Genomic DNA, 25,819 nt, shown 5'->3' with positions numbered 1-25,819 from the left:
GACAGGAAAGGACAGGGACGGAAGAGGACAGGGACGGGGATGGCGACACGAGGGGACACGGACATGAAGGGACCGGGAATAAGGACAGGAGAGGACAGGGACAGAAGGGGACAGGGACAGGAGGGGACAGGAGCAAGGATAGGTCCCCTCCTCACCCCTCAGCCCCGTGTCCCCCACGGGAGGGGACAGAGGCCACCTCCGGCCGCAGCGCTCCCTGAGAGGGGCGGGTTGGGGACACGGCTGTCACCTCCGGGGACACGCCGGCCATCCTTGGCCTGGAGCGTCCTGTTCGGCTCGTCCTCTCCTGTCCCCGTCCCTGTCCCCGTCCCTGTCCCCATCCCTGTCCCCATCCCCTGTCCCCGTCCCTGTCCCCATCCCCTGTCCCCGTCCCTGTCCCCATCTCTGTCCCCTCCCCTGTCCCCCCACATCACCACACTCCTCCTCTCAATTCACTCGATTTTATTCCATTTCCTTCTTCCTTTTTTCCTTTTTTTCCTGGCTTTTTTTTTTTTGTTTTTTTTTGGTTTCTTTTCCTTTTGGCTTCGTTCCGAACCGCAGTTCCCGGTGCCGGCGGCGCCTCGACCCCTCCCCTCCCCCAAAAAAAACCCCAATTCCAAAATGTGGGGGCACCGGGGGTGGAGCCGTTTTTTGGGGCCGGGCCAGCCCCGAGCCCGCGGTGACAGGCGGGTGACAAATAAATCCGGCTGGGAGGCCGGCGGGGGTCCTGGAAAACCGGGAAAGGCTCTGGGAATAGGGCGAGAAATGGGAACCGGGCCGGGGGGGAAACTGGGAATGAGGATGGGGAACTGGGAGGGTCTGGAAATGCGGGGGGGGTGGGGGGGGGGGCGTAAAAAACGGGGCCAAACCCCAAAATAAAGCAACAAAACGAGGTGAAAACGGACCGGGGGCGGCGGGAGAGGGATTTTGGGAGATTTTAGGGGGATTTCGAGGGGTTTTACGGTTTTTGGGGGGATGGGAGCCGCTCCTGCCGTCGCTTTTGCGGGCGGGCGCTCGCTGTCGCCGGCGCTGCGGTGGCCCCGCGGGGAGCACCGGGGACGGGATTTCGTGGGATTTCATGGGATTTTCAGGGCAATTTTATAGGATTTTTGGACGGCTTGGAGGATTTTTATAGGATTTCGAGAGGTTTTTAGGAGTTTTTGGTGGTTGGGAGCCGCTCCTGCCGTCGCTTTGGCGGGCGGGCGCTTCCTGTCCCCGGCGCTGTTGCCGGCGCTGCGGTGGCCCCGCGGTGAGCAGGGGGGAGCACCGGGGACGGGATCTCATGGGATTTCAGGGGAATTTTATAGGATTTTTGGACAACTTGGAGGATTTTTATAGGATTTCGCGAGGTTTTTAGGAGTTTTTGAGGGTTGGGAGCCGCTCCTGCCGTCAGTTTTGCGGGCGGGCGCTCCCTGTCCCCGGCGCTGTCGCCGGCGCTGCGGTGGCCCCGCGGGGGGCACCGGCAACGGGATTTCGTGGAATTTCAGGGGAATTTTATAGGATTGTTGGAATTTTATAGGATTTCGCGAGGTTTTTAGGGTTTTTTGATGGGTGGGAGCCGCTCCTGCCGTCGCTTTTGCGGGCGGGCGTTTCCTGTCCGCGGCGCTGTCCCCGGCGCTGCGGTGGCCCCGCGGGGGGCACCGGCAACGGGATTTCCTGGGATTTCAGGGGAATTTTATAGGATTGTTGGAATTTTATAGGATTTCGCGAGGTTTTTAGGGTTTTTTGATGATTGGGAGCCGCTCCTGCCGTCGCTTTTGCGGGCGGGCGCTCGCTGTCCCCGGCGCTGTCCCCGGCGCTGTCGCCGGCGCTGCGGTGGCCCCGCGGTGGCCCCGCGGGGAGGGGACACCGGGCGGTGGCCGCGGGCTCACAGCGCGGGGCAGGGGACCTGGTGGCGGATGCCGTCGTTGCAGAGCAGCGCGGCCGCGCGCTCGTCGCCGTCGCCGTGCTGGCACTGCATGTAGCTGATGCCGTGCGGGGAGTACGAGTGGTGGGCACAGGCCGTGCACGGCCGGGGCATGGTGCCACCCGTGCTGCTCCTGCGGGCACAGTGACAAGCGGGGACACAGTGTCAGAGCCAGCGGTGGCGCTGCTGGGTGCCCGGCGGTGCTTGGTGGCACCCGGTGGCACCCAAAGGGGCAGCAGCTCGGCTGTTGGTGCCCCTCTGGAAGCCAGCTGTGGGTGGTGGCACTCACCTGTAGCTGGTCACCCCTTGGTGACCGTCGGTGCCCTGTGGCACCCGCCCGTACCTGGTGGCACCCCTTGGTGTCCCTCTGGCACTCACCTGTACCTGATGCCACCCACCACGGGTACCCTGGCAGCACCCAGTGGCACCCACTGGTGCCTGTTAGACCCCAGCGGTGCCTGGTGGCACCCTGAGGTGACCTGCAGTGGCCCCTGGTAGTGCCCGTGGGTGCCCAGTGGTTACCAGGTTACCCAGTAGTGCCCAGTGTCACCCACTGGTGCCCATCAGCCCCCAGCAGAGCCCAGCAGCACCCAGTGGTGACCACTGGACCCCAGGGGTGCCCAGTGGTGCCCAGTGACAGTGACTGGTGCCCATCAGCCCCTGGCAGAGCCCAGCAGTGCCCAGTGGTGCCCTTTGGACCCCAGTGGTGACCACTGGACCTCGGTGATACCCACCAGTGCCCAGTGGTGCCCAGTATCACCCACTGGTGCCCGTTTGGCCCCAGCCATGCCCATCAGTGCCCCGCAGAGCCCAGAAGCACCCATTGGTGACCACTGGAGCCCAGTGGTGCCCATCAGTGCCCAGGGATGCCCCGTGGAGCCTTTGGCTGCCCATTTGCCCCCAGTAGAACCCAGTGGCCCTGACTGGTGCCCTTTGGGCCCCAGTGGTGGCTGTCAGTGCCCAGTGGTGCCCAGCAACACTCACTGGTGCCCACCAGCCACCAGCAGAGCCCAGTGGTGCCCAGTACAGCCCAGCAGAGCTCAGTGCCACCCCATGTCCCCACTCTGTCCCTCTGTGCCCACCTGCAGTCGCTGCAGCCCCTCGGACCCTCCTCGCGCTGCTAGTGGGTCATCTGTGCCCCGTGCCAGTCACTGGTGCCCAGTAGAGCCCAGTAAAGCCCAGTAGAGCCCAGTACAGCCCAGTGCCACCCCGTGTCCCCCGCAGTGCCCACCTGCAGTCGCTGCAGGCGCGCTGGCACTCCTTGCGCTGGTAGCGGGCGATCAGGGCCCAGATGAGCAGCCCCAGCAGGCTGAGGAGGAGGAGGGAGCCCAGGATGGAGCCCACGATGATGCCAGCCTGGCGCCCACCTGCCGCGGGGACACATCCTGTCACCGCCGGCCTCCACCGGCTGCCCGAGGCTCCGGGCACGGCCTGGGATAGCCCCGTGCCACCCTGGAGCCCAGAGCCACCCCCAGTGCCAGCCCCGGGGCACCCTGGCACCTGGGACATCCACAGTGCCACCCAGAACCAGCCCCGGTGCCACCCTGGAGCCCAGGGACACCCCCGGAACCACACAGAGACACCCGTGATGCCACCCAGAGCCAGCCCTGGTGCCACTCACGGGGCCTGAGGCTCAGGTTGAGCTGGCACCCCCCGTGTCCCCCCTGTGTCCCCAATGTCCCCCCAATGCCACTCACGGGGCCCGGGGCTCAGGTTGAGCTGGCACACCGAGTACCCGACGCGGTTGGTGACACGGCACTGGTAGGTGCCAGCGTGGGCCACGGTCAGGCTGCGGATCAGGAGGTCACCCGGAGCACGGCCTGGGGGGGGCAGGTGGCGCTGTCACCTGGGTGGCACTTGGGGCCCAGGGACGGGGTGTGTGGGGGCACAGAGGGACAGGGGCACACAGGGACATGGGTGCTCAGGGACACAGAGGGACACAGAGGGACACGGATATGGACACACAGGGACACAGGGACATGGGTGCTCAGGGACACGGGCACATGGGGATATGGGCACTCCGACATGGGCACAGGGACGTGGACACACGGACATGGGGCACACACGGGTATGGACACACGGACACGGGCACTCAGGGACATGGACATGGGGACATGGACACACAGACACGGGCACTCAGGGACACGGGCACTCAGACATGGACACAGGGACATGGGCACACACAGACATGGACACACAGACACGGGCACATGGACACGGGCACTCAGACACAGACACACGGACACGGGGCACATGCGGGTATGGACACACGGACACGGGCACACACGGACACGGGGCAGACACAGACATGGACACATGGACACGGGCACATGGACATGGGCACTCAGGGACACGGGCACACACAGACACGGGCACTCAGGGACACGGACACAGGGCACACACAGACATGGACACACGGACACGGGCACATGGACATGGGCACTCAGGGACACGGGCACACACAGACACGGGCACTCAGGGACACGGACACAGGGCACACACAGACATGGACACACGGACACAGGGCACACACGGGTATGGACACACAGGGACATGGAGCACACAGCCCCCCCCACCCATGTGCACCCACCCCCCGTGCACCTCCAGCCAGGGATCCCCCCGTGCCCCCCATGGCCACAGCACGCCCTTGGATGGTGCCCCCCAATCCCCTCCTGAAGCCCCTCGAGTGCCCCCGCACGCCCCAGGGGGTTCCTCACGCACCTTGCAGGGTCCCCGAGGGCAGGGACCCCCTAAAACCCCTCCTGAACCTCCCAAACCCCCTCCCGAGCCCCCCCGGAGGGGTCCGGCACCCACCTTGCAGGGACCCCCTAAAACCCCTCCTGAACCCCCCCAAATCCTCTCCCGAGCCCCCCCGGGGGGTTCCTCACCCACCTTGCAGGGTCCCCGAGGGCAGGGGGCCCCTAAAACCCCTCCTCAACCCCCCCCAAATCCCCTCCCGAGCTCCCAGGGGGATCCGGCACCCACCTTGCAGGGTCCCCGAGGGCAGGCGCCCGCCCCCGTAGCCCTCGGCCAGCTTTGCCCACTGGTAGGAGAGGGGCGCGGTGCCCCCCCGGCTGAAGCAGCGCAGCAGCACCGACCCCCCCTCGATCAGCTCCCCCTCGCTCCAGCACTGCGGGGCCGCCGGTTTCTCTGCTGGGACACGGACACCGTCAGGGGACACCGCGGGGACACCCGGGAGGGGACAGGGACACCCGGGAGGGACACTGGGGGGACTGGGGATACTCGGGAGGGGACAGGGACACCCAGGAGGGACACTGGGGGGACTGGGGATACTCGGGAGGGGACAGGGACACCCAGGAGGGACACTGGGGGGACACTGGGGATACTCGGGAGGGGACAGGGACACCCGGGAGGGACACTGGGGGGACTGGGGATACTCGGGAGGGAGACTGAGACACCATCAGGAGTAGCCGGGAACAGGGGATGAGGGATGGGGGAGAGGAGGAACAGGGACGGAGCCACCGTGGAGGGGGACAAGGGACAGGAGCCACCGCCAGTGCCACTTGAGGGGACACCGTAAGTGCCACCAGGGGCCACTCAGGAAGGGGGGTGGGGAGGGGGACGGGGGTCACTGTCAGGGCCACCGGGGGCCACCCAGGAGAGGGAGCACAACACGGGGAGAGAGGGGATCACCTGGAGGGGGACACGGGACACTGTCAGGGCCACCTGGATGGGGGACAGGGGACACTGTCAGTGCCACTTAGAGGGACACCGTCAGGGCCAGCCGGGAAGGGGACTTGGGAGGGGGACAGGGGACACCATCAGGGCCACTTCAGAGGACACTGTCAGGGCCACCAGGGGCCACCCAGGAAGGGGGACATGGGAGGGGCCAGGGGACACCACCAGCGCCACCAGTGGCCACTCAGGAGTGGGAGCACAACACGGGAAGAAAGGGGATCACCTTGGGGGGGAGGGGATGGGACAGGGGACACCATCAGGGCCACTGCGGCCACCCAGGAAGGGGGACCTGGGAGGGGACAGGGGACACCATCAGTGGCACCAGGAGCCACCGCAATGAAGCAACACCATCACCGCGTGTGCAAGCAGCGTGGGGAGGGGGGGACAGGCGGCACTGGGGCCGCGCCGGGAGCGATGGCCTCACCTTGCACGGTGACAATGACCTCGTGCACGGCCACCGTGTTCTTCTTGACGCGGCACTGGTAGGTGCCGGTGTCGCTCTCCTGCAGGTCGGCCACGCGGATGGAGGCGTCGCGCTGGCCTGGGTCCGTCTGCACGAAGGCCACGCGGTCCTGCAGCCCCGAGCCGCTGCCGTAGTTCACGTGGTGGTCCTGGTAGGACAGGAACTGGGGACACGCGGGGACAGCGTCAGGGCGGCGTTGGGGATGTGGGGAGGGTGGGGTTTGGGGGTAGGGGTTGGGTTGGGTTAGGGTTGGGGTAGGATTGGGTTTGGGTTGGGGTTAGGGTTAGGGCTGGGTTTGGGTTAGGGTTGGGTTTGGGTTTGGGTAGGGTTTAGGGTTGGGTTTGGGTTAGGATTGGGTTTGGGTTGGGGTTAGGGTTGGGGTTGGGTTGGGTTTAGGTTAGGTTGGGTTGGGCTTGGGTTTGGGTTAGGGTTGGGTTATGGTTAGGTTTGGGTTGGGTTTAGGTTGGGTTAGGGTTTGGGTTTGGGTCAAGGTTAGGGGTCGGGTTGGGTTGGGTTAGGGATAGGGTTAGGGTTTGTTAGGGTTTGGTTTAACCTTGGGTTAAGGTTTCTTGGGTTGGGTTCGGTTTAGGTTGGATTAGGGTTTGGGTTTGGGTTAGGGTTAGGGTTGGGATTGGGTTAGGGTTGGGTTTGGGCTGGGTTAGGGTTTGGGTTTGGGTTGGGTTGGGGTTTGGGTTTAGGTTGGGTTAGGGGTTGGGTTTGGGTTGGGTTTAGGTTAGGGTTAAGGTTTGTCAGGATTTGGTTTAACCTTTGGTTAGGGTTGGTTGGGTTGGTTTTGGGTTTGGTTGGGTTAGTGTTGGGTTTAGGTTAGGGATAAGGTTATTAGGGTTTGGTTTAGCCTTGGGTTAAGGTTGATTGGGTTGGGTTAGGGTTAGGGTTGGGTTAGAGTTGGGTTAGGGTTGGGTTTAGGTTATGGTTAAGGTTTGTTGAGGTTTGGTTTAGCCTTGGGTGAAGGTTGGTTGGGTTTGGGTTGGGTTATGGTTAGGGGTTGGGTTTCAGTTTGGTTAGGGTTGGGTTAGGGTTTGGGTTGGATTTAGGTTAGGGTTATGGTTTGTTAGGATTTAGTTTAGCCTTGGGTTAAGGTTGATTGAGTTGCGTTTGGGTTGGGTTTAGTTAGGTTTAGGGGCTAAGGTTAGGGTTAGGGTTAGTTTGGGTGTGGAATCTGGTTAGGGTGGGATTTGAGGTTAGAGTTTGGTTTTGTGTAGGATTGAGTTTACGGTTTGGATGGGGTTTAGGTACGGTTTGGGGCTGGGATTACGATTGGGGTTGGGGTTAGAGTTAGGTTTAGTTGGGTTTAGGGTTGGGTTTGGTCTTGGTTTGGTCAGGGTTTGTTTGGGTTAGGCTTACGGTTGGGGTTAGGGTTGGGTTAAGGTCAGTTAAGGTTAGTTAGGTTTAGGTTTGTGGTTTGGGTCTGTCTTTGGGTTAAGTTTGGTTAGGATTTGTTAAATGTCAGGTTATTTAGTGTTGGGTTAGGGTTTGGTTAGGATTAGATTGTTTTAGGGTTAATTAGGTTTTTGTTGGGGTTGGCTTTAGGCTGGGTTTGTGTCAGGGTTAGGTTGGGTTATTTTGCAGTAGGATTTGATTAGGGTGTTGTTAGGGTTTGGTTTGTGTTCTGTTAAGGTTGGGTTAGGGTTAGTTTGGGTTAGGGTTAGTTGGGATTCGGTTAGGGCTGCGTTTAGGTTTGGTTTTGGTTAGGGTTGGGGTTAGAGCTAAAGGTTGGGTTTGGGTTAGTATTGAGGTCCTTTTGGGTTGGCTTTGGGCACAGTGGGGGTTTCTCAGGGCAGGGGAGGCTCAGCAATGGCTGTTCCTGCCTCTTCCTGCTCCTTCCCTGGCCTCCCTCTGGCCCTGCCTGTCCCAGGCCTGTCCCAGGCCTTTACCAACCCCATCTGTCCCTGGCTGGTTGTTCCCTGCTCTGCCTGGCCCTGCCTGGCCCTGCTCCTTCCCAGCCTGTCCCTGCCTGGCCCTGCTCCTTCCCAGCCTGTCCCTGCCTGGCCCTGCTCCTTCCCAGCCTGGCAGTCCCAGACGCTGCCAGACCTTCCCTGCCCTGCCCATCCCTGCCTGCCTTGCTCAGAACCTGCAGAGCCTGCCCGTCCTTCCCTCTCCTTCCCATCCCTGCCTGGCCCTGCCTGTCCCTGCCTGCTCCACTGGGCTCCATCTGATCCCATCCTAGCCCTGCTTGTCCTGCCTGATCCTTCCCTGTCCCTCCCTGCCTCTCCTGCCTGTCCTGCCTGTCCCTGTCTGGTCCTTCCCATCCCAGCACTTCCAGACCCGGTCTGGTCCTTCCCTGTCCTTCCAGACCTTCCTGCCCTGCCTGTCCTCCCTGTCCTGCCTGTCCCTGCCTGTCCTTCCCTCTCCTCTCTCCTTCCCGTCCCTGCCTGTCCCTGCCTGTCCTCCCTGTCCTGCCTGTCCCTGCCTGTCCCTGCCTGTCCCTCCCTGTCCTGCCTGTCCCTGCCTGTCCCTCATCTTGGCTGAGCCCCAATCCCATCTCTCCACCCCCCAACCCTGTCCACCGTGCCCGAGCCCCTCACCACATTCTCGGGGCCGGGTCTCTCGGGCGTGATCTGGATCCACTCGATTCCCACGCCCTGGGGACCGTTGTCCTCGGGCTCCAGGACATAGGGACAGCCCAGCTTGACTGAGTCGCCCTTGGCCAGGTACAGAACCTCCCGGCCCTTGCCGTTGATCCTGACGGCCACGAGGAGAGCTGGGGACAGAACGGCACCGTCACCCCCTGAAACAGCACCCAGAGCACGCCCCGACCCCGCTCTGGCACCCCCCAGCCCCACATCTGCAGCTCCTCACCCATGCGGAGCAGGGATGAGGCACAGAGACCCCAAACCTGTGCCCCAGCATCCCTGACCCCACACCTGCACCCCCCAACCCACAGGGGACAGGATGGGGAAGGGACTCATCACACCCCAAACCTGTGCCCTGACACCCTCCTGACCCCACACCTGTGGCCCCCAACCCACAGAGGACAGGGGCCCATCACCTGTATCCTGGCACCCCCAAACTCCATACCGGCAGCTTCTGAGCCACGGGAAGCAGGGATGGGGCACAGGGACCCCAAACCTGTGCCCTGGCACACCCTGACCCCACACCTGCAGTCCCTCCCTCCACAGGGCACAGGGACTGGGCACAAGGACCCAGCACCCCCCAAACTGGTGCCCTGACACGCCTTGAACCCCACACCTGCAGCTCCCCATTCTCGGGACACAGGATGCGTTGCACCCCAAATTGTGCCCTAGCACATCTGTCAGCACCTCACCCGTGGGTCACAGGGACGCATCACACCCCAAACCAGTGCCCTGACACACCTTGAACCCCACACCTGCAGCACCCGACCTGAAGAGAGCAGGAACCCATTGTCCCCCAATTCTGTGTCCCAATGCAGCTGGCAGCACCCCCAGACCCCACAGCTGCAGTTCCCCACCCGCGGGAGCAGTGACAGGGCACAGGGACCCATCACATCCCAAACCTGGGCCCTGACACCCCCAGACCCCACAGCTGCAGTTCCCCACCCGCGGGAGCAGTGACAGGGCACAGGGACCCATCACATCCCAAACCTGGGCCCTGACACCCCCAGACCCCACAGCTGCAGCCCCCCACCCGCGGGTCGCATCTCCCACATCGGGCGCCCACGGGGATGTCCCGGGTTGGTCCCGGTCCCCTCGGGGCTGTCACCCCCCGGCAGCCCCAGCGACACGTCGGGCTCGATGCCACCTGCCCTGTCCCGCACGGGCAGGACCCCGGTGGTGGCCGCAGGTGTGTGACCACGGGGCGCGCCCTGCGCTCCATCCCGGGGCTCGAAGCCCCTCCGGGATCCCTCGGGAAGCCGCGATCCCGGGATCCTCCTACCTGGCAGGATCCCGAGGAGCAGGAGCAGGCTGGCGCCGTGCCCTGCCATGGCGCTGCGGCCGCGGAGGAGGAGGAGGAGGAGGAGGAGGAGGAGGACGCAGGAAGGCTCCGAGGCTCCGAGGGCAGCCGGCCCGTGCGGGGCCCTTTTAGGCGCTGGGCCGGGGCCGCTCCTCCCCGTGGGGAGGATTCCTGTGGGATGAGTGAGTGGCTCCGAGCTGTGCGTGGCTGCCGCCCTGCTCCGCTCCTACCCCCTAATTAGGCAGCGCCCGGCCCGCCGGACCCCGGCCGGACCCCAGTGGGACACCAGGGGGACACCCCGAGAAAGGGATGGGGATGGGATGGACGTGGCCCCGCTGTGGGCGCTGAGTGGGGACAGTGGGACGAAGCCACCAGCGGCTGGAGGTGGCAGCTCGGCCCCACGGATCCCGAAAGGATTCTGGGTTTGGAGCGGGGACTCGAAGAGCTTAAAGGTGTGGTTGGAGCAGGGGTTTAAAGGCAGCAGATCCCTCCTCCGGACCTGCCCCTGGGCTGGCGGGCACTGGCGGTGGCAGCGTGGGGACCATGGCACCTATCGAGCCCACTGGTCACTGCATGGGGACGTGGTGGCGTGGCAGGGACAGGGACAGGGCCATGCTCAGATGGGACAGGGACACGGCAGGGATGGAGGAGCTGGAACAGGGAGACAGAAGTGGATGGAAATGTTGGGGCCAAGGACATGGCAGGGATGGAGGAGTTGGGACGGGATGGACGGAGGAGTGGGACAAGGCCACGACGTTGGATGGAGGTGTTGGGGACAGGGACACAGCAGGGGATGGAGGAGTTGGGACGGTGACATACGGCAGTGGATGGAACTGTTGGGGACAAGGACACTGGCAGGGCATGGAGGGGCTGGGACAGGGACGTGGCAGCAGGTGCAGGAGATGGGACAGGGCCACGGCGGGGCATGGAAGAGCTGGGACAGGAACGGATGGAGGAGCTGGGACAGGGCCATGGCGGGGGACAGAAGAGCTGGGACAGGGATGGATGGAGGAGCTGGGACAGGGATGGATGGAGGAGCTGGGACAGGGCCACGGCAGGGGACAGAAGAGCTGGGACAGGGACACAGAAATGGGGGGAGGAGTTGGAACAGGGACAAGTGACAGCAGGTGTTGGGGTGACACCAGGGGGGCTCAGCCCCATGGGAAGGCCCTGCCAAGGACACTGTCCCTGCCTGTGTCCCTTGAGGCCACACAGGAGACATGGACAGCGTGAACAGGGGGACACAGGGACACAGGGACGTGGACATCCATCAGTGACACGGGGGCACAGGGACATGGGAGCTCAGGGACACGGGCACACCCTGACACTGTCACCCATGCCCTCCCCCCACCTGTGTGCCCCCACCCCCATCCAGGGACCCCCCCAGACCCCACGTGCTCCTGGGGTCACAGCGCCCACCTGGGACAGGTGGCCCTGTCCTTGGCCTCGGCCTGGGGGTGGCTGAGCCCCCATCCCAAGGGGCTGTGACCCCCACCCCAGGCTGTGACCCCTGCACTGGGCTGTGACCCCTCCAAGGGGCTGTGACCCCTGCACTGGGCTGTGACCCCCACCCCAGGCTGTGACCCCCCCGAGGGGCTGTGACCTCCCTTTTCTGTGCTGTGACCCCCACCCCAGGCTGTGACCGCTGCAATGGGTTGTGGCCCCCAACCTGGCTTGTGACCCCCCCACTGGGCTGCAAGACCCACACCGGGCTGTGACCCCCACTCTGGGCTGTGACCCCCCCTTTCTGTGCTGTGACCCCCACTCTGGGCTGTGACCCCCCCAAGGTGCTGTGACCCCCCCTTCCCGTGCTGTGACCCCCACCCCAGGCTGTGACCCCTGCAATGGGTTGTGGCCCCCAACCTGGGCTGTGACCCCTGCACTGGGCTGTGACCCCCACCCCAGGCTGTGACCCCCCCGAGGGGCTGTGACCTCCCTTTTCTGTGCTGTGACCCCCACCCCAGGCTGTGACCCCTGCAATGGGTTGTGGCCCCCAACCTGGGCTGTGACCGCCCCACCAGACTGAGAGACCCACACCGGGCTGTGACCCCCACTCTGGGCTGTGACCCCCCCCTTTCTGTGCTGTGACCCCCCCCAAGGGGCTGTGACCCCCCCAAGGGGCTGTGACCCCCCCTTCCCGTGCTGTGACCCTCACTCTTGACCGTGTCCCCCAAACGGGACTGTGACCCCCACCCCAGGCTGTGCCCCCCACTCCGTGCCGTGACCGCCCCACGGGGCTCTGCCCCCCAGAGTGGGCTGTACCCCCCACCGTGTGCTGCGCCCCCCACCCTGTGCCATGTCCCCCCTCTGCGCCGTGTCCTCGCTCCGGTGCCAGCTCCGTGCCCAGCTCCGTGCCCAGCCCGGCCCGGCCCCGCCCGGCCCGGCTCTGCCCCGCGGCCCCGCTCGGCCCTTCCGGCCGCTCCGGGACTGCCCGAGCCGGCTCTGCCGCTGCCCCGGCGGGGCCAAACCCCGGCCCCGAGGCCATGGACTGCTCCAGTTCCCGTCCCAGCTCCCAGTTTAACCCTTCCCGGCTCCCGCTGGGAACTGGGGCTCGGCCGGGCACGTGCGGAGCCGCGTCTGTGATTTTGGGGGGGCCCCGGGGGCCGTGACGGGGCCGTGACGGGGCCGGGGTTCGGCGGGGACGGTCCCCGGCCGGGGACAGCGCCAGCCGCGCTCGGCGCGGTGGCTTCGAACCCCTCCGGGCTGGGCCAGGCTCAGAGTGAGCCAGGGTGACACGGCCGGAGCGTGGCCGGGGCGGGGTGGACACCGGGGATGGGCACTGGGGGGGGACAATAGGGATGGACACTGGATATGGGCACTGGATATGGACACTGGGGATGGACAATAGGGATGGACACTGGATATGGGCACTGGGGGTGGAAAATAGGGATGGACACTGGATATGGACACTGGGGATGGACACTGAGGATGGACACTGGATATGGGCACTGGGGGTGGAAAATAGGGATGGACACTGGATATGGATACTGGATATGGACACTGGGGATGGACAATAGGGATGGACACTGGATATGGGCACTGGGGGTGGAAAATAGGGATGGACACTGGATATGGGCACTGGGGGTGGACACTGGGGGTGGCACAGGGGGTGGAAAATAGGGATGGACACTGGATATGGGCACTGGGGGTGGGCACTGGGGGTGGAAAATAGGGATGGACACTGGATATGGACACTGGGGATGGACAATAGGGATGGACACTGAATATGGGCACTGGGGGTGGACACTGAATATGGGCACTGGGGGTGGGCACTGGGGGTGGACACAGGGGGTGGAAAATAGGGATGGACACTGAATATGGGCACTGGGGATGGGCACTGGGGGTGGACACAGGGGGTGGAAAATAGGGATGGACACTGAATATGGGCACTGGGGATGGACACGGGGGGTGGAAAATAGGGATGGACACTGGATATGGGCACTGGGGATGGAAAATAGGGATGGACACTGGGGATGGACACTGGGGATGGAAAATAGGGATGGACACTGGATATGGACACTGGGGATGGACAATAGGGATGGACACTGGATATGGACACTGGGGGTGGACATTGGGGGTGGCACAGGGGATGGACACTGAGGATGGGGCTGGGGTTGGAAAATGGGGATAGAAAACGGGGATGGACAATAGAGATGGACACAGGGAGTGGTACAGGGGATGGCACTGGGGATGGACACTGGGGATGGACACCAGAGATGGACACCGGGGATGGACACCGGGGATGGACACTGGGGGTGACACTGAGCGTGGACACGGGGTGGCACAGTGGATGGACAACAAGGATGGCACTGAGGGTGGCACAGTGGATGGACAATGGGGATGGGGCTGGGGGTGGACAATAGGGGTGGGCAATAGGGATGGCCCTGGGGGTGACACTGAGCATGGACACAGGGGGTGACACAGGGGATGGACACTGGGAGTGGACACTGGGAATGGACACTGGGAATGGACACTGGGGGTGGCCCTGGGGGTGGAAAATAGGGATGGACAATAGGAATGGACACTGAGGATGGACACTGGGAATGGCACAGGGGATGGACAATGGGGATGGACACTGGGGGTGGCACAGGGGATGGACAATGGGGATGGACACTGGGGATGGCCCTGGGGGTGACACTGAAGATGGACATGGGGGATGGAGCTGGGGATGGAAAATGGGGATGGACACTGGGGGTGGACACTGGGGGTGGAAAATAGGAATGGACAATAGGGATGGGAACTGGGGATGGACAGCAGAGATGGACAAAGTGGGTGGCACTGGGGGTGGACACCGTGGGTGACAATGAGGATGGATGTGCAGGATGGCACTGGGGATGGACAATGAGGATGGACACTGGGGATGGACAATGAGGGTGGACAATGAGGGTGGACACTGGGGATGGACACTGGGGATGGACACTGGGGATGGAAAATGGGGATGATGCAGGGTGGACGATGGGGGTGACACTGGGGGTGGACACTGGGGGATGGGACTGGGGGTGGACAATGAGGATGGAAAATGGGGATGGACAGTAGGGATGGACACTGCAGGTGTCATTGGGGATGTACGATGGGACTGGACACTCGGGATGGACAGGTGGAATGGAAAATGGGAATGGACACTGGAAATGACACTGGGAGTGGACAATGAAGATGACACAGCAGATGGACACTGGGAGTGGATGCAGTGGTCAGCATTGGGGATGGACAGTGGGGATGGACAATGGACAATGGGGATGGACACAGGGGATGGGCACAGGATGGACAGTGGGGATGGACACTCAGGATGGACAACGGGGATAGGCACTGGAATGGACACTGGGAGTTGATAATGGGGATGGACACAATGGATGGACACTGGGAATGGCTACTGGGAATGGATTCTGGGGATGGACACGGGATGGATACTGGGGATGGACATGGGATGGATGATGGGGGTGCACAGTGGGGATGGACATGGGATGGCACTGAGGATGGACACTGGGAATGCACAGTGGGGATGGACAGTGAGGATGGACACAGGGGATGGACAGTGAGGATGGACAGTGGGGATGGACAATGGGGATGGACAATGGGGATGGACAGTGAGGATGGACAGTGAGGATGGACAATGGGGATGGACAATGGGGATGGCCAGTGGGGATGGCCAGTGGGGGTGGCACAGAGCACTGCAGAGGGGGTAGCACTGGTGACAATGGCCTGGGTGTCCCCAAGAGCTTGGTGGCCACTGGGGCTTCCTCGGGACTGGGGCTGAGGTGGCTGCTGTGTCCCCAAAAGGGACACCCAGCCCTGCAGTGCCTGGCCCTGTCACACCACGAGGTCACAGCAGAGCTGGAGCAGAGATGGGACGGGACAAGGACGGGAAGGGACAGCGAGGCCACAGCCTCGTCCTCCCTCTGCTCCAGCCTGGCCCGGCCTTGCCTTTCCCAGCTCTCCTTGTTTTCCAGCTGCTCTGGCAATTAATCAGAGCCACTCCTGCGGGACCCGGCAGCTCCCGAGGCCCTGTCCCCATCCCCCTGGAGGTGACACCTTTGCATCATCCCCTGGTCCCTTTGCTTTGGCCCTGAGGGAGCTTCAGCTGCAGGGACAGAGGTGGCACCGCGGTGACAAGGTGGCACCGGCAGGGCTGGGGGTGGGGGGGGAGAGCCCGCGGGGACCCTGCCCTGGGGGTGGGGGCACCCTCAAACAGCCCCAGTGGATTCGGGGACAGGGCAAGGGACAATCTCCACCCCCAGCGTGGGGCAGGTGGCACAAGGAGCCTCAGGGCTCCTCCAGCCCTGTGGGCAGCTCCTGAGGCCAGGGAAGGATGGGAAACACCACGTGCTCAAAACCAGCATTTAATTAAAAAAAAACCAGATTAAAAATACCGATTGAAAAACAGAAGCGGAGCCCCAAATCCGTGGGGATTCGGGCTGGGCCTAGGAGAGGGCTGCGTTGGCTCGTCCCTGGGCTTTGCGCTCCACCTGGGCACAGTACTTGTCGGGCATTCCAGTGGCTCTGCAGAGGAAAGAATCCATCAGGCTCCCGATGGCTCTGGGACAGTGGCCCCGCAGCAGGTGCCGTTTGCTGAGGATGCAGAGGGAGCTGGGAGGTGGCCCAGGCTGGGACACCAGGAGAGCCCCGGGCTGGGGACAGTGATGGTGCCCAGAGCGCTGCCAGTGCCAGCTCCGCTCCCGCAGGATGCTCATCCCATCCATCCCATCCATCCCATCCATCCCATCCCATCATCCCATCCCATCCATCCCATTATCCCATCCCATCCCACCCCATCCATCCCATTATCTCGTCCCATCTCGTCCCATCCCATCCCATCCCATCCCCCCCAACCCCAGCCAAACTCTGCTGTGCCACACCCAAACCTCTCCCCGCGCGCATTTTTGGGGACAAAAAGCTGCTTTTCCCCCACCGTGTTTTACACCCCTCAGCCCGCCCAGGGCTCCAATTTGGCATCCCCTGCCCTGGAATCCGCGCCGAGGATGCGGAGCAGCGCCCAAAACCGGGGGGTGCCCCCCCGTCGCTGCCACCCCGAGGTGAGTCAGGCTGTGGTCGGCCGGAAACCAGCGAAGCTCGCGGTGCCCCCATTTCCCCGGCTGTAAAAATGCGGATAATGACACATCTGGGGCCGCTCTCCCAGGAGTTAATGACTGCCGGGATTACTCAGGTTCCATGGTGACGCGGGCAGGGGTGGGAGCGCGGCATTAACCAAATGCTGCCGCACTTTGAAGGCGTTCAGGGCCGCGAGAATTCCCTCATTACTGCCCGTGTGTCACCTTTCATCCTCCCCTGGAGAATATGAGCAGAATTCCTGCCTGACGAGCCCCGGGCAGCCGCATCACGGCAAAGGATTCCAGGACGCGCCGGCAAGAGTGGCCACAGCGGGCTCTAATAAAGGTAATGACAGTGGCCGGTGTTTGGGTGAGCTCGGGGATGTCCAGGGCTGGATTTTCAGGAATTAGCTCGGCACAAACAGTTTCCAGCAAATTAAAAAAAAAAAAAAATTGGGAAAACAACAGGAGGATGGGGAGGGGAAGGTTGGAGCCAGGCTGGAAGGGTGAGCTGGCCCTAAAAAGTGGACAGGCCCTAAAAAGCTGAGCCAGAGGCAAAAAGTGAGCTGCACCTAAAATCTGAGCCAGGCCCAAAAACTGAATTTCCCCCGAAATCGGAACAAGCCCCAAGATTGGAACAAGCCCCAAAAACCTGAACCAGCCCCAAAAACTGAACTGGACCCGGAAACTGAACCGGACCCAGAAACTGAACCGGACCCTAAAAACCTGAACCCATCCTTAAATTGGAATAAGCCCCATAACCTGAACTGGCCCCAAAAACCTGAACTGGCCCCAAAACCCAAACCAGCCCAAAAAATGGAACCGGTGACAAAAACTGAGCTAGTCCCAAAATCCGAAGCAGCCTCAAAACTTGAACTACCCAAAAAACCTAAACCAGCCCCACAATGAACTGGACCTAAAAACCTGAACCAGTGACAAAAACTGAAACAACCATAAAACCTCAATCAGCCCCAAAACCTGAACTAGCCCTAAAACCTGAATTAGCCCCCCAAACCTTAACCAGCCCTAAAAACCTGAACCACCCCCAAAAACCTGAACCAGTGGCAAAACCTGAACCAGCCTCAAAACTTGAACTACCCAAAAAAACCTAAACCAGCCCAAAAAAACCAGACCAGCCCTAAAAATCTGAACCAACCCCAAAACCCAAACCAGCCCAAAAAACCTGAACCAGTGACAAAAACTGAGCTAGCCCAAAAAAAATGAACGGGACTTAAAAACCTAAGCCAGTCCCAAAAACTGAACCAGCCCCAAAAACTGAACTGGACCCAAAACCTGAACCAACCCTAAAAACCTGATCCCGTCCTTAAATTGGAAGAAGCCCCATAACCCGAACTGGCCCCAAAAACCTGAACCAGTCCCAAAACCTGAACCAGTGACAAACCCTGAATCAGCCCCAAACCTTGAATCAGCCCCAAACCCTGAACCAGCCCCAAAATCCTCCTCCCCTTTTCCCTCTCCCAAAAACCCCAAACCTGACTCATCGGGGACACCTTTTAGGACACCGCAGAGGTTCCAAACAGGAAGCGAAGCTGAGCAACTCCAAGGAAAATTTGGGGAGGTCAGAACGAGGCTAAATTGGAGCAGGTTGGGTTAATGCAGGCCCTTAATGAGGTGTTGTAATTAGGGCCGGGCTTCCTAAAGTTCAGCCGTGCTCCTAAAGCATCCCCGTGCACAAACACACGGCTCCGCTGCCTCTCGCGGGCATTTTGGGATCCTGAGGCAGCACTGGACACATTTTGGGGGTAAAGTACCCCCAGCTCTGCCCTAAAGGAGCTTTTTTTGATTGCCAGGAATGTTTTCTGGTGCTTTTTTTGGGATTTGTTGAGTTTGGGGATTGTTCAGTTGTGGGTGTTCCGCGCTCCTTGGCCACACTGCCCATCCCTGATCCCTGAGGTTTTGGGACAGCGCAGTGACACCCCCGGGTCCCCAAATCCCCCCAGGGCTCGGGCACAGCCTCCCATGAGCTCCCGGACCAGGTTTTTGGTGATGATTTCGAGGATTTTGGGGTTGTTCCCGAGGGAGGGCAGCACTCCGGGCGAGGCAGTGACACTCCGAAGGATCGCGATGGGGATGGAGCCCGAGAGCTGCGGGACAGGACGGGTTGAGAGACCCAAAATCCTCCCAAATCCTCCCCAAATCCTCCCCAAATCCTCCCCAGCCTGGGGTTGGGGTGGGAAGGGGGGGTCCGGGAACCGCGGAGCCTCAGCTCCAGCAGCAGCGCGGGCACCGGGAGATGCCCCCTGTGCCCCGCCCGTGGCCACCGGGGGCTGGCGGGGGGTGGCGGGAGGGGGACCCGGGGACAGCTCCAGGAGCCGGGGACAGCGGGGCCATCCAGCGGCAGCGCTGGGCAGCTCCCAGTGCTCCCAGTCCAGCCTGACTGGGGCTGTCCCTCTGCTGTCCCCAGAGTGCCACCTGCTGAAGGGACACCCGGGCGGGCTCGGGTTCCCGATCCCGGCGGGGCTTCCCCGAGCCCATCCCGGCGGGATCTGCCCCGGCTCTGCGCTGTGCGGGAGCTGATCCCGGGCACGCGTGGGTGCGGGGTTTCCTGGGAATTCTCTTTCCTGGGAATTCTGTTTGCTGGGAATTCTGTTTGGAGCTTTAAATCCTGGCCCCAATCCCATGGCCCGGCACTGCGCCGTTTCCCGGGGCCTCGCTCCCAGAAATAGTCCCGAAGTTTGGCTGTGCTGGCCCCTCTGCAGGGGCTCTCCCACAGCCCGGCCCGCAGATCCCAGAGCAGCTTCCCAAATTCGGGCTGTTGGATGGAAGGGTTTGGCACCGAATCGCCCGGAGGTGACGGCGCCAGTCACCGCAGCCACCCCAGAGCCGGGAACTGCTGGGATTCATTAATTAATCCAGGGAATCCAATTAGGAGATTTTGATCCAGGTGCCTCCGAGATAAGAGATCCCAAAGCCGCCCGGGGCTCCTTGTGGGAGCGCAGGGAGATGGCAGCGCTCCCAACCTCCCGCCCCACAAGGCAAAGCAGCTTCCCAAAGCAGTTGGGAGTGCAGCTAATCCCATTCCAGCTTTCCTTGCTCGCCTCTGGAAACCCCGAAGGGGTTTGGCAAATCATTTGGGGCAGATTTGTGGCCAGGGAAAACAGGGCTGAGCCCTAAAGCCGCCCTGGCCCGGGACAGCACCTGGAAGGGGGGAAAGGAGCGGCAGAAGGGGAAGGACATCCCAAAGGCCAGCCCAGGCTGCAAAGTGTCCCCAAGGCCGCGGGGACAGCGGTCCCTGGGCTCTGCCGGGACAGCGCGGGGACGCGCGGGGCTTTTCCTTCCCGAGCCGCGCAGGGCAAGGAGCTGCCGCTCGCTGTTTGTCCCCTCTCGCTGACAGCCGGCCAAGGGCTCGGGGACGTGCGGCGGTGCCGCCCCGTGGCCACGGGCCCCGATCCCGCAGCTGCCGAGCTCCTCGGCCCGAGCTGGAGCCCGGCAGCAGCGGCAGCGCCCCGAGAGCCCCGGCACGGAGCCGCGGCGGCCGCCGGGGGCCCAGCAGCCCAAGCCACGCCAGCGCTGCCCGGTGCTGCCCGGTAGCCGGCGGTGGCCAAAGCCCCGCAGCCGGCGCTCGCCGAGCGGCGCCTGAGCCCCGGAGCCGCTGCGGAGCCTCCGCCGGGCCCGGCCCTGGGGCGGGCGGGCGGCGCCGGGGGGAGGTGCGGGGAGCGTGGCGGGGAGCGGGGAGCCGGGGGAGGAAGGCCCGGCACTGCGGGAGCGGAGTCCTGGGCTCGGCCACTGCCGCAGGTCGCGGCTGCCATCGCGCTGCGAGGGCCGGGACTGTCCCGGGCTGCGGGGAGCGACGGGGCCGATGTGGCCCAAGCGGCTTTTGTGCTTCTCGCAGGCCTGAGCAAACCACAGCCACGCCTTTTCCCCCACACAATTCTCACCTTGCAGCAGCTCTAAAGCTGCCAGAGTCAAAGCCCAGGGGGCAGGGGGGACCCTGAGGTCGTGGCTGCCCCTGGGTCTGGCCAGAGCAGGGCTGGCCAATGCCCATCCCTGCGCAGTGGGGCTGTGGCGTGGCCTGGCCCCACATTTGAATGGGCACTGGTCCCCAGGATCCCCCCTGCAACAGGGACCCCCCCGGAACCTGTCAAGGGAACCCCCAGAACCGCCATCCCTCAGGTCAAGACCTGCCCCTCCCCCAGCCTGGATAAGTCACCCCTGGGACAGGATCCCCCCAGGACGTGTCATCCGTAGAACAGGGACCCCCCCCCCCGGACAAGACCCCTCTGGATGTGCCCCCCCAGGTCAGAACCTGCCCCCGTCTGACTCTCAGCACAAACGGCCTCTTCCTTCTGCTGCCCGAGAGAGAAAGTGAAAGTGTTGTGGGGCACAGCCGGACACCCCCATCCCCCATTGCCCCCCCAAACTTCCCCCACACCCCCAGCACCCCCTTTTCTCCCTCCTCAATGTCCCCTCAACCCGTTCCCTGCTCAGGAGCTCCCCAGGATCGCTGGGTCAGGGGCTGCTGGGGGTGACAGGAAGATGATGGAAAAAGGGAAAGAAATGGAAATGAAGAGAAGAAAAAGCCCCTGTGGGGCAGGGGGGCACAGACCCAGAGCCCCTCGGAATCTGCTTGGGGTGATCCCCAGGCCACGAGCACCTCGGGGGAGCTCTGGGTCTCTGTCCCTCTCTGGACTCTGGGTCACCCCACCCTGCACCCACCATGTGCCACCAACATGTGGGGACGAGATGTGACATCGCTTCCTTCCTCTTTGGCCAAAGAGCCGCCACCCAGGGGACAGTTGGCCTGGCAGTGTGTGGCAGCCAGCCCGGGTGGCTGGGGACACTGGGATGGCCGGGAAGGTGGCGCTGCTCCTGTGGGGTGAGTGCCCTGGGCACGGGCCTGATGCCCCGGGGATGGGCCCTGGTGAGGCAGAGAGCGGTGGGGAGGGGGCAGAGGGGGTCTGCGGGGTGCCCTGAGGTGCCCAAGGCCAGCAGAGCCCGAGCATGGGCATGGACCCCTTAAATGTGATCGGAGTCGTGGAGTGGCTGTGGGGAACAGGGGACAGGAATGGAGGGACAGGAATGTAAGGACGGGGATGTGGGGACGGGCGCGATGGGACTGGGCCAGGTGTGAGGACAGGGGCAGGGAGAAAGGGCCAAGCACCAGGGAGATTTGGTGGTGGTGAGAGGAGCCGTGGGGCTGCTGGAGGTGACCTGGGCCAGCACCGGGTGTTGGTCGAGTCCCCATGCCCGGAGTGGCCACAGTGTCCCCGTGTCCTGCCTCAGCCCAGGGTGACAGAGGTGTCCCAATCCCTGAGACCTCCGTGCTAAACCGGTGACCCCGTGGGGACAGTTTGGGGACAGCCCCACACTCCGTGCCCCGGGTGCCGCTGTCCCCACGGGGCCACCCCCACCCAGCCCTGTCCCTTCTCCCTTCCAGCCCAGACCCTCGGCCTCGCTGGTGAGTCCTCGGGGGGATGCCACGTCCCCGCCCCGCTGTCCCCATCCCGCGCTGGCCCTGGCAGGCTGGTGTCCCCTGTCACCCACAGGTGCCCAGACCACCCAGCTCCTCGTGCAGCCCCCCTGGACGCCGCCGGTGCTGTGGGACCAGGTGACACTGACCTGCCAGGGCTCGGGCACCGCCGCTGCCACCACCTGGTACAAGGACGGGCAGCGCTGGCGGCTGCAGGGACCCGACCGATTCGTTGTCACCGAGAGTGGCACCTACCAGTGTCACAGACCCGACACCGGGCTGAGCCCACCCGTGAGCGTCTCCAATGGTGAGGGGGGTTGGGTGTCCCCAGCCTGGCACCCGCGGGGTCCCCGAGGGCTCTGGGTGGGCTCCGCTCCATGGGTCACCCCCCTGGTGTGACCAGAGCCCTTCCCCTGCACACGGGGACATCCCAGAGCATCCCAGGGCGAGCGGAGCCTAATGTTGGAATTGGGGACCCCTGGTGCGCTGGCTGTGACCCAATCGGAGCGTCCCGGTGCCATCGGGACCCCACGGATCCCCGCGGTGTGACCGGACCCCCCTGTCCCCCAGCCTGGCTGGTGCTGCAGGTGCCGGCGCGGGCGCTGCTGGAGGGGGACACGGTGACACTGCGCTGCCGGGGCTGGCAGGACAATCCGGTGGCTTCTGTGTCTTTCTACCGCGAGGAGAAACAACTGCAGCCGTTCCGCAATAGGACCGAGCTGTCCCTGTCCCCTCTGCAGCTGCACCACAGCGGCCGCTACCGCTGCAGGGGCTGGGTGGAATCCAGCCTGTCCCGGGGGCGGAAGGAGTCGGAGTCGGCGCCGGTGACAGTGACAGTGCACAGTGAGCACCCCACAGCCGCCACCCTGACACCCCGACACCCCCACACCTCAGCACCCCCACAGCCCCTTCACAGCAGGCTCGGGGTCACGTTCTCCCCGCCCCATCTCCTTCCGTCTGTCTTCCCGTTGTTGGTGCTGGAGGGTGCCCCCGAGCCCACCGAGGGGTCCCCCCTGAATCTCAGCTGCCTCAGCACCCCCAGCCCCCTGCGGCCCCGAGCCCCCCTCCTGCACCTCTTCTACCGGGACGGGCGGTTGGTGGGGAGCCCGCAGGGGTCCCCGCAGCTCCTGCTGCCCGCCGTGGGGGTCTCCCACTCGGGGAATTACAGCTGCCAGGTGCGCTCCGAGCGGGGGCCGTGCGGAAGAGCAGCGCCCGGCTCCGCGTCACGGTGCGCAGTGAGTGCGGGGATGGGCGCGGGGAGCCCCGACAGCCGCCACGGGTCCCCCAGTCCTGCCTGGGGACACCCAGCTCTTCCTGACAACTCGAGGCCCCCCTTCACTGCCATCTGTCCCCTCATCCCTCACTGTGTCCCCTCACCCCTCCCTAGGTACACCTCTCCCTCTCTTAGGTCCCTCCATGGTGCACAGGTCCCATCCATGTCTGGGTCACCAAAACCTTCCCTGTGGTTCCCTCCACCCTCTCCAGGTCTCCCCTCTCTGAACATCCCTGGAGTGCCTCAACCCCTTCCAAGCCTCCCCCACCATCTCTTGGCTCCCTTCTTCCTCACTGTGCTCCCGTCAAGCCTCCCTGACCCAGCCCCTCCCCAGGTCCTTCACTGTCCCATGGTGTCCCCTTCCCGCAGGTGTTCCGCTCTCGGGGGTGTCCGTGTCGGCGCAGCCCCCCGGGGCACAGGTGGCACTGGGGGACCGCCTGGTGCTGAACTGCACGGTGGCCACGGGGACAGGTCCCCTGTCCTTCTCCTGGCACCGGGGGGACTCGTGGGCACTTCTGGGCACTGGCCCCCACCTGGAGCTGCGCCACGTTGGAGACAATGACAGCGGCCACTACCAGTGCAGGGCCAGCGACGGGCACAGCGTGGCCGAGAGTGTCCCCCTGAATGTCACCGTCCTGGGTGAGTGGGACCATCAGGAATGGGGTGACCCCACCCACCAATTCCCCATCCCCCCCGGCCAGGTCCCAGCCCCGTCTATGTCCCCACAGTGCCCGTGGCCAATGCCACCATCAGCCCCGGTGCCCTGGCACAGCCGGTGCGCGCAGGTGACCCCGTGACCCTGCGCTGCTCGGTGCAGGTGGGCTCAGCCCCTGTCACCTTCACCTGGCTGCGCAACGGCAGCGAGGTGGCCCGAGGTCCCCTCCTGGAGCTCGGCGACGTCCATGTGGGACATTCCGGCACCTACCAGTGCGTGGCCACCAACCAGCTGGGACAGGACGGGCACCGCGTGTTCCAGGCGCTCAGCCCCGAGCTGGCACTGACGGTGACACCGCGGGCACACTGGGACACAGGTGGGCTCACTCGGGGTCACTGGAGGGTGCAGAAGCCCTGGCATGGCAGCTGACCCTGATGTGTCCCCCTCTGTCCCCAGCAGTGGCCGTGAACATCGGCAGGAGCCTCCTGTTCCTGGCCCTGCTCCTGGGTGTCATCGGGGGCTGTCACTGGTGGCACCGCCTGCGTGGGTGACAATGGGGCCAACGGGGGTGCTGGAGTGAGGGGAAGCCCCCAGAGTGGGGGGGCGATGGGGCAGCACCCACAGCCCCTGAGCTGGGGGAAACGGAGCCCCCAGTGACCTCGGCTGGGGGTCCTGGGAGTTTTAGGAGGATTCTGGAGGGTCTTGGTTGGGCTCCAGGGGCAGCCCTGGGTGGGCTTTGAGGAACACTGGGGTGGCAGTGGGAGCTCCTGGAGGGTTTGTGGACTTCGTGGTGGGCTGTGCAGGGATGCTGGGGGATCTTTTTGGGGTCTGGGGGAGTTTTGGGGGTGCCCCTCACTGCCGGGCTTGGGGTTCTGGGGCACCGGGGGTCTCAGGGGCACAGCGGTGGTGCAGAATTTCTGCGGGATCAGGGGTGCTTGGAGTGTCCAGGGGGGAATCAGGGGTGCGGTGGGAATTGGGGCTCCAGTGAGGATTTGGGGGTCCCGTGGGTGGTCGGAGCTGCCGAGGTCCCAGGAAGGTTCACGGGTCCCGGGGTGCCCACGGTCACCCCCTCCCCTTTTCCTTGCAGCCACCAGGAAGCCCCAGGACAGGTGAGTGGGGGGGCTCCGGCCGTGACTCCCCTTTACCCCTTCCCCACACACCCCCTCAGGCCCCCCCTTATCCCCGCAGGGCCCCCCGGAGGAGGGGGAGCTGCTGGAGCCCCACGGCGTGGGCAGCGAGCGGGCGGGGGGTGAGTACGGGGCTGGGGACAGGGACACGTCCCCCACGGGTGTCACCCCCTCCCAGGTCCCCACAACCGCTGTCTCTGTCAGCGCCCCCACGGGTGTCCCCCGGCCCTGCCCCCCCTCGGCATCCACAAGTGACCAACGCGCAGCTGCCGGGACCCTACGAGGGACAGCAGGACCCCGGTGCCACCTACGAGAGTGTGATGTGACCCTGGGGGGAAATTGGGGATCACTGGGAGGCATCGAGTCCCCCCAGGGGTCCCTCACTGCCCTTCACAGCACCCCAGGGCCTCCCCATTCCCCTCCCAGTGCCGCGGGGGCACAGGACCCTTTTGCCTCTTCTTGGACCCAAAAGGCAGCGTTTGGATTAAAGCGGGAGAAATGGGATTGGTTTGTTCAGCTCTGCCTGCTCAGCTCGGGAAGGAGGAGGGTCCCGCTCAGGGTGCTGAGCAGATCCCTGTGGGATTTGCCTGAGTTTTGGGGCTCCCTCAGTGCCTTGGGCAGAGGGACAAAATGATCCATTGCTGCATTTCCGGGCTGCTTCCCTCGCAGCTGCCCCCGCGCAGGGCAAGGAGCTGCCGCTCGCTGTTTGTCCCCTCTCGCTGACAGCCGGCCAAGGGCTCGGGGACGTGCGGCGGTGCCGCCCCGTGGCCACGGGCCCCGATCCCGCAGCTGCCGAGCTCCTCGGCCCGAGCTGGAGCCCGGCAGCAGC

The 25,819-nt window shown here is 63.9% G+C and overlaps 3 protein-coding genes across 16 annotated transcripts in view; 1 reads left to right on the top strand and 2 right to left on the bottom strand.

Moving 5' to 3' along the window:
• Positions 1-25,819, bottom strand: part of LOC116436190 (Fc receptor-like protein 3) — a 161,494-nt gene that overhangs the window by 87,297 nt on the left and 48,378 nt on the right. The gene's annotated exons all lie outside the window — the stretch shown is intronic.
• On the bottom strand, positions 514-10,046 carry VSIG8 (V-set and immunoglobulin domain containing 8). Of its 6 annotated transcripts, none has more exons than XM_032093258.1 (8): positions 9,942-10,046; positions 8,612-8,787; positions 6,027-6,228; positions 5,558-5,590; positions 4,889-5,056; positions 3,601-3,723; positions 3,135-3,288; positions 514-2,036 (listed from the first exon to the last, which is right to left on the bottom strand). In XM_032093258.1, exons 1-8 carry the CDS (start codon positions 9,988-9,990, stop codon positions 1,865-1,867), a joined length of 1,077 nt encoding a protein of 358 aa, XP_031949149.1. In that variant the 5' UTR covers positions 9,991-10,046; the 3' UTR covers positions 514-1,864. The 6 variants fall into 6 exon arrangements, 5 of the variants coding, with proteins under 5 accessions (XP_031949149.1, XP_031949151.1, XP_031949150.1 ...); XM_032093260.1 differs by having other exon boundaries at positions 3,135-3,270; XM_032093259.1 differs by having other exon boundaries at positions 4,889-5,053.
• LOC116436201 (Fc receptor-like protein 5) lies at positions 21,302-25,494 on the top strand. 5 transcript variants are annotated; one of them, XM_032093228.1, is made up of 10 exons: positions 21,302-21,341; positions 21,903-21,923; positions 22,012-22,242; positions 22,506-22,778; positions 23,578-23,847; positions 23,937-24,239; positions 24,320-24,406; positions 24,951-24,972; positions 25,052-25,112; positions 25,195-25,347. In XM_032093228.1, the coding sequence occupies exons 1-10, from the start codon at positions 21,311-21,313 to the stop codon at positions 25,243-25,245; spliced, it is 1,350 nt and encodes a 449-aa protein (XP_031949119.1). In that variant the 5' UTR covers positions 21,302-21,310; the 3' UTR covers positions 25,246-25,347. The 5 variants fall into 5 exon arrangements, with proteins under 5 accessions (XP_031949119.1, XP_031949118.1, XP_031949117.1 ...); XM_032093227.1 differs by lacking the exon at positions 25,052-25,112 and having other exon boundaries at positions 24,323-24,406; positions 25,169-25,494; XM_032093226.1 differs by lacking the exon at positions 25,052-25,112 and having other exon boundaries at positions 25,169-25,494.

The sequence above is a fragment of the Corvus moneduloides genome, chromosome 29 (assembly GCF_009650955.1).
Source record: "Corvus moneduloides isolate bCorMon1 chromosome 29, bCorMon1.pri, whole genome shotgun sequence".
Taxonomy (NCBI): Eukaryota; Metazoa; Chordata; class Aves; order Passeriformes; family Corvidae; genus Corvus; species Corvus moneduloides.
The sequence above is the reverse complement of the archived record's forward strand: the minus strand, read 5'-3'. Positions and strand labels throughout refer to the sequence as shown.